The 7376-nt window shown below is 34.0% G+C and overlaps 1 protein-coding gene across 7 annotated transcripts; it reads left to right on the top strand.

Moving 5' to 3' along the window:
• The first annotated feature begins 1906 nt into the window (after window positions 1–1906).
• LOC112801623 (probable serine/threonine protein kinase IREH1) lies at window positions 1907–6398 on the top strand. 7 transcript variants are annotated; one of them, XM_025844466.3, is made up of 9 exons: window positions 1907–2405; window positions 2493–2659; window positions 2745–2983; window positions 4264–4345; window positions 4463–4548; window positions 4651–4739; window positions 4924–4975; window positions 5084–5140; window positions 6125–6398. In XM_025844466.3, exons 4-9 carry the CDS (start codon window positions 4291–4293, stop codon window positions 6140–6142), a joined length of 357 nt encoding a protein of 118 aa, XP_025700251.1. In that variant the 5' UTR covers window positions 1907–2405; window positions 2493–2659; window positions 2745–2983; window positions 4264–4290; the 3' UTR covers window positions 6143–6398. The 7 variants fall into 7 exon arrangements, with proteins under 7 accessions (XP_025700251.1, XP_025700246.1, XP_072093385.1 ...); XM_025844461.3 differs by having other exon boundaries at window positions 4458–4548; XM_072237284.1 differs by lacking the exon at window positions 2493–2659 and having other exon boundaries at window positions 2055–2405.
• The last annotated feature ends 978 nt before the right edge of the window (window positions 6399–7376 follow it).

The following is a 7376-nucleotide window of genomic DNA, read 5'->3' as shown; positions in this document are numbered from 1 at the left end:
ACAAGTGACGTGGAAGCGTAGATGACACGAACGCGTGGCAAGGAAAAACGCGAATGACGTGTCCGCATGGATGACGCGATCGCGTGACGTGCGCGATCTGCATAATCAGCAGAATTCACTGGGGGCCAATTTAGACCCTATTTTGACCCAGTTTTCGGCCCAGAACAGCAGACTAGAGCCAGAGAACATGCAAAAACTAGAACAACAATTCATTCTACACAGTTTTAGTTTTAGATCTAGTTTTTACTCCTCCTCTAGGTTTTTCTCTCTACACATTCATAGTTCTTAGGATTTTATTTTTCTACCACTTTTTGCATTAGGATACTGAGAAGAGTTATTACCTTATCAAGACTTCGTCATTCTAGTTCGTTTTCTTTACTTGGCTTTACTCTTCCATGTCCTTTGCTTTGTTTAATTTTACCATTGGAATATTTTTAGGATTATTTAATACAAGGATTGCTTTTATTTTTAATTGATTATTTTGATTTTTATTTACAATGTCTTTCTTCAATTCCCTTTCATATGTTATGAATTTTACATTCACAATGAGCGAATAGTTCCCTAACTTGATGGGGAGTTGATTGAAAGGAACCCTTGAGTTGGAAGGCTTAAAAGAAAGATTGTAATTGGGTTTATTGTTGGATTGCCCTCTAGTCACTAATACCAATCCCTTTTAATTAAGTGGGTTGCAACTTGTGAACGGATGTAGCATTCCAACTTGTTTGACTTTCCCTTACCTAGTAAGAGATAACTAAACAGGATAACCTTTAATTATCAATTAATCTAGAGAGTAATTCAACAATAATGGGGCTTCCAACTAATCAACTCCCAGTCAAGACTTTTATTTAAATTATTCAAATTCTCCAATTTTATTTCCTGTTTATTCAACTCAAACCTTTTTAAAAACATCTGATTAATAAAATAGCACACTTTTCTGCAACTCATTGGGAGACCACCTAGGATTCATACTCCCAGTATTTTAATTTTAAATTTCTGTGACACCTTTCTAAATTGATAAGTGGATTTTTGGTGAGTTAAGAACTATACTTGCAACGTATATATTTTAATAATTTTTAATTCACCAATTTCTGCTCGCATCAAACACACAACCTGTGAGATTTGAGCTTATTTACATGGTTACATTATTTAACCATAAATATTTTATTCTTGTATGTTTTCTTCTCTATAACTGCAATCTTTGCTTTGTTCCATTCTATATGTCCATTATTTAGTGTATTTACATGCTTGCATATGATTGAGGCCATATTTGATTATTAACTCACTTATCCCAAATAAAGCCTACCCTTTTATGTCACCCTTGTTGGCCACCTTGAGCTTTTTAATCCCCTTTTGTTTTATAATCACATTACTATCCTTAAGTAGAAAAACAAATTAAATATCCCAATTGAATCTTTGGTTAGTTTAGGATAGAGGTTGTGCATCAACTAAGTGTGGGGAAACTGTGGGAACATGGGTTAATAAGGGAATATATCATGTTTCTAATTCTGAATATTGGAAAATTTGGGTATCTACTCATGTAAAACAGAAAATTAAAAAATTCCATATGCATTGATATGTTATTTTACACTACAAGAAAAATACCCATTCAACCACACTTTTTTTAAGCTACATTTGAAAAGCGTAGCCTATTCATAGAATAGGCTACGCTTTTCTCCGTGTTGCCTTTTTATAAGAGAAAAGGATACACAAATGCGGCATCATTTAAAAAGCGTAGCCTTAGGTATTATAGAAATCACTTATAAAACGTAGCCGTAGGTTGATATCTATAAGTTCACTTTTCATATCAAAGGAGACGCTTTTAAAAGGTAGCCTATTTGTTAAGTTTTGGGTGCACTTTAAAAGCGTAGCCTAATGTATCTAGGCCAAATGCACCCAAACACTTAGTAATTTTTCTTTTCCTTATCACCAAATCACACTCACCTTCGAATACCTTCACTTTCGCCTTCTGATCATAAAAAAGTTTCGCCCCTCACCTTCGCAAATCACCTTCGAATTAATTGTTGAAAACCCTTCCCTAACACACCCACACACTCACACTCATTCTCACCATCACTCACCACTGCCACCACGCCCCCCTTTCACACACACACACCCAGATCCGAGAGAAAGAGTGAACCAGAGGGAGGAGAGGAGGGAGACGGAGATGAGAGAGCGCGATCGAGAGAATAGAGAGTGAGAGGGGGTCACCGCCACAACGTTGCTGCAGCTGCTACCATTGCCGTCACGGAGCAGGGAGCCCAGAGGGGAGAGAGAGATGATTTGCAGACGAGATGGAGAGAGAGGATGAAGATGCGACGCAAGAGAGGAGGCTGTTTCGCCGTGCACTGTCGTCGCTCCTGGGGTCGATTGAAGCCGCCGCCGCAGCTAGGGCTTGCCGTGCTCCTGTCCGTACTCCTAACCTCTGTCTCTTTCTCTCCCTCTTCAACTTTCATTTCATTCTCATTTCAATTTTAATTTCAATGTCTCTGTAGGCAACAATATATTTTAGAAGTTGTATTGGACTGGAAGAGAGGGAATGGGAGTGTTTGAACTTTCAATTTCATTAATTTTTGCTGAATTTCTGTGCCTGTGGGTGAATACTGAATTGTGAAGGATGGTTAGGATTGTGAATACAGAAGTTTGGACCTCTTCATATATGGTATCCCTTCTTTTTTTAATTCCCACAAGAGCTTAGGATTGGTTAAACAGAGCAAATTGAAACTTTGAATGTTCCCCTTATGCAGGGAACAATGCTGATCGATTCCTGCATTGGAGCACTAGGTTCCAAATTGTTCTAGGCGTGGAAAGGGGATTGGCTGCAGTACCTTCATGAGGATTCACATCTAAGAAATGTTCACCGAGACATCAAAGCAAGCAACATTCTTCTTGATCATAAGTTTCATCCCAAGATTAGAGACTTTGGCCTTGCCAGGTTCTTCCCTGAAGACCAAGCTTATCTTAGCACACAATTCGCTGGAACATTGTAAGTCCAATTATTAAATATTTTAATTACTATGTATGCTAGCTGCATATTCACCATGTTACTCATGTTATATTTCAGTTTTCTATTTATGTTTTTTTTTTTGTCATAAATTGGATAGCCTATAATTTTGAGTATTATAATATCACAACACACACCTATACTACACACACAGTTATACACAAAATATTAAGAGTTCTCATCCACTATTGATCCTAATCAAGTCTCAAACCTGAGTACGCAACACATATCATAGGGGAGTGGTGTGAGCTTATGAATGAATCTGGTTTGCCATGTTACCAGGTTTAGTTATTAAGTAATTGAGCTGAGCTATAAGTTTGACAAATGAAATGGCATGTCAACTACAGTGGAACTCTTGGATCAAGGACACGAGGTTTAGCTCCTTTAATCTTTAATATCACACTTTCTCCATTTCATATTTTATAAGTCATTTTGATACTTTGATTTATGAATATATGTGAAAAGTCAAAGCGACTTATCAGTATGGAACGAAGAAAATGTTATTTTGAAATTGGATGTTATGGTGTACATGGTAAACTTGATTTTTGAAGCAAAGGGGAGTGATTTGGTCAGTTTCTTAACATAATTATGGTGTTAAATTTATTAGGATATTCTAGCTAATGCATTTTATCTAGTATGTTTACTTCTAATTGCTCTTGATCAGGTGGATATATATGAGTCGAGGACTTTTATTGGTGGGAAAGTTGGTTCTGTTGTTGATAAGAAAAGAAACCAAATTGAAATGGGATTTCTTACAAATAGAAGTTGGTAAACGGACTTAATTGATCCCGTCTTTGAAATTTCCAACCCCTCTGTTTATTTATGGTCTGAGAAGTTAAAAAATATTAAATATATAACCCTAGGAAACTTTGCCTAAGCAAAATTGATCAATTTTTCATGCCCATTGTGTTTAGGATTTGAAAAGCCATGCTTTATAGATGAATCCTTTGTTTTGCTTTTTTATCATATTATGCTTCTCCTTAAGCAAAGAAGTTTCTTAAGCAAGACACCATTGATCTGCTTGCGAATCATTTACAGGTTGCTTACAATAGAGTAATTGATTTATTTTTTCTGCTGTTGTTTCATGAAATTTAGAAAACCTGTATGCATAAACTAGCGATTTTATTTTTTAATTGTAATTACTTTCGCATACAATTAGTAAACTACGTGTTTGATATATGAATTACTATAGTTGTTATTATACTGAGCTAGGACCAAATACAAAGTCTGAGTCTATTTTAACATTTTTAATCAATTTTCAGTATTGAAACTGTTCAAGTGGATTTGGCATGTTATCACACAAGGCTGTGCACCTGATTCAAGGCATAAACGAGCAAAATCAAGGTTTCTGCTTTTTTAGCTTCGCTTTTTTTCTTTTCTTTACCTTTTTGTTTTGGCTTACGGATTAAGCTTCCTTGTCAGTGGTTTCGATTTTGATTCTTAAATGTGATTGTAGTTTAGGGAGAGACAGAGAGAGAATGAGAGTGGCGGAGGCCGGAGAGACGGTGCTTGTTGGTCTTCCACCTTTTAATGCAGAGCATCCTCAGGTTTAATAGCATACCTTTTGCCATGATTTTTGCGTTTCTGTTCTTGTTTGATGTATGGTTTAGCTCTTACTGACAGATATTTCTTTTTGGGGGTGTTTATAGACTATATTTGATAATATTCTTAATCGTAATATACCTTGGCCTGCAGTTCCTGAAGAAATGAGTCCTGAAGCTCAAGATCTTATTGATCGGTAATAATCATGTTATCTTCATGTTATATGTATCTGGCAATTGCAAACTGTTTATAAATTTGGATGCCGATCTGTTATAAATTATGGTTTTTTGTCCTGCGTTATTGTGCTAAGTTGAAGTCACGATTAGGATAGAAAAATGAATATTTTCTTGGATTAGTACCTGAGATGTGTTTATTTACAGATTATTGACTGAAGATCCTAACCAAAGACTTGGAGCTAGAGGTGCATCAGAGGTGATTTAATTTCTTATTAGCATACAGATGCTTGTTCCCCATTTTTATGATCATATTTCATTTTACTTGCACTTCAAACGTCACATTGATAGATGCTTAATTATCCAGGTGAAAGAACATGTTTTCTTTAAGGATATAAATTGGGACACACTTGCTAGACAGAAGGTATGTAATGCTTCTCAAGTCATAATTAAGTACTGTTAATTTCATCACTTCAATGCAATATGCGTTTCAATTAAAATTATAATTATTCTCTAATATAATGAATTATATTTCATCACTTCAATGCAATGGTTTATGGTTTGGATTTGTCAGTTTTATTTTTCTGTTTCGACAGTTAAGTCTTTATATTTAATGAGGTGCACTAAATAATAGAACCCACCAAATTGCCTTGTAGCCCAATTTTAAGTTGCCGTTGATCTGTGGCATTTCCAACTAGGTGGGACCAGCTATGTTTCCATTTTTAACCAAGTGGGGAATTTTGAATTCTTTGTGATTTTATAAGAAGAGGTAGATGGTGAAATTGAAGACAAAAGTGAAATAAATGGTAGACTGGAAGAGTCCACTAGAGATTCCAAAAGCATGAGGTTAAAAGAATCTGATGAAACTTTGAAATTTTTGTGAAAATAATAACAACAATAATAGATGTAAAGAAAAACCAAGAAAAGTGACAAAGCTAATTTAATAAGCTAAGAAGAGCAAAGAGCAGTTTTAAGAGGGAGATCAGAGAGGTCTATTCAAGAGTCAGGATTATTCTGTGAACATATTGCATTATTTCCTGAATTGAAGAATCTTGGTCTCATCTATCTAATTGCTCATTTTGATTTTGAGAGGTCTATTTCCAAAGCCAGCAGATTTTTGTTTGTTATGAAGTAGTCTCTGACCTATTTTGGCACCTTATATATCTATAACAATTTAGATGCAAAATGTAATATCATGTTTGTTAGTCATTACTCATTATTATGTATTCTTGAAATGTTAGCTCCAACTCTTTTAAGTGTCTATAGCTTTTGAGAACCTTGTGTTTCTTTGGTGATAAATCGAGTTAAAATTAAGATTAAAAATAAGGTGATTTCTTTGGTGGTCTTTTTATAATTACGAATGTCATTATGAATATTTTTTTAACTACTTTTCTATATAATTATGCAGGATAACAATGAAGATTAAGCTGACTATTATTGTGGTTTATTGGCTAAGATAAAGTGCTATTTAGAATCTTTACATGTATGGTTGACTAATGATTTTTATTAGAAGATACTTTTATTGGCTAAGTGATATTATGGTTTTGATATGGCTATGCTTACTTTAGTTTGAGATGTATGAATTTTTACAGTTAACTTCATTCTTGTACTATTGGATCAATATTATAAATATATTTTGGTTAGAGATAATTTTTATTATATAAAGAAATTATTTAGTATAATTATGTATTTATTTTTATTTTGTAATATTCAACTCATTTAAATAAAAATGCAGAATTATTATATATGTAATCATATTAAATATTATGTTGTATATATATATATATATATATATATATATATATATATATATATATATATATATATATATAACGAGACCTAAGGCTACACTTATATACAGTAGCTATAGTATACCAAAAAAAAAAAGAGGGACCTAAGGCTACGCTTATAAAAAGTAGCTATGGTATACAATGTGGCTACGCTTTACAAGTGATGCAGTAGTGTTGAAAAGCGTAGCCTATTCTGGAAAAATGAAAATTGAAAAGCGTAGCCTTTGGTCCTGGATAGCATCACTTGAAAAGCGTAGCCTATTCTCAAAGGCCAAAAGCGTAGCCCTTGGTGCAGAAAAGCGTAGCCTTTGAGAATAGGCAACGGCCGAATAGGAATCACTCCAAAAAGCGTAGCCGTAGCCCAAAAAGCGTAGCCGTAGCCTAAGGCATCATTTTTTTTCACTTTTGGCTACACTTTTCAAGTGTACTTGAATGGGTGTTTTTCTTGTAGTGTTAGTTTTTATGTCTCTATAAAAAAAGAGAAAAAAAGAAGAAAAGAAAAAAAAGAAAAGAAAAAAATATATAATATAAATAAATAAATAAGGGGACAAAATTACCCCAATGTTAAGTTAATAAAAGATCAATGCATATGTGACACAAATCAAAAGAAAAGTTGACACATGAGTATGTGATATAAAAGTGAGAATTATGGGTAGTTAGGCATGATTTTAGAAATTATATAAAATGTATGTATGTTAGTTGATAGCTCAGGTTACTCAAAGATTCAATTTATAGCTCACTTAGCCATACATATATCCTCACCCTTGCCTTGGCCCCATTACAACCTTGAAAAGACCTCATGATGTGTGCATGAGTATACTAAATATTTGTTGATTGGTTAGATGAAGGACAAAGTTTAGAAAGCATGAT

Source organism: Arachis hypogaea, chromosome 5 (genome assembly GCF_003086295.3).
Source record: "Arachis hypogaea cultivar Tifrunner chromosome 5, arahy.Tifrunner.gnm2.J5K5, whole genome shotgun sequence".
Lineage (NCBI taxonomy): Eukaryota > Viridiplantae > Streptophyta > Magnoliopsida > Fabales > Fabaceae > Arachis > Arachis hypogaea.
Note: the sequence above shows the minus strand (reverse complement) of the source record. Positions and strands in the feature narration are given on the sequence as shown.

Coding starts and splice junctions, on each gene's coding strand:
- LOC112801623 (XM_025844461.3), top strand. CDS start 2,851: ATGTTCACCGAGACATCAAAGCAAGCAACATTCTTCTTGATCATAAGT. Junction 4,346..4,457: donor CATAAACGAGCAAAATCAAG/GTTTCTGCTTTT, acceptor ATGTGATTGTAG/TTTAGGGAGAGACAGAGAGA. Junction 4,740..4,923: donor GCTCAAGATCTTATTGATCG/GTAATAATCATG, acceptor GTTTATTTACAG/ATTATTGACTGAAGATCCTA.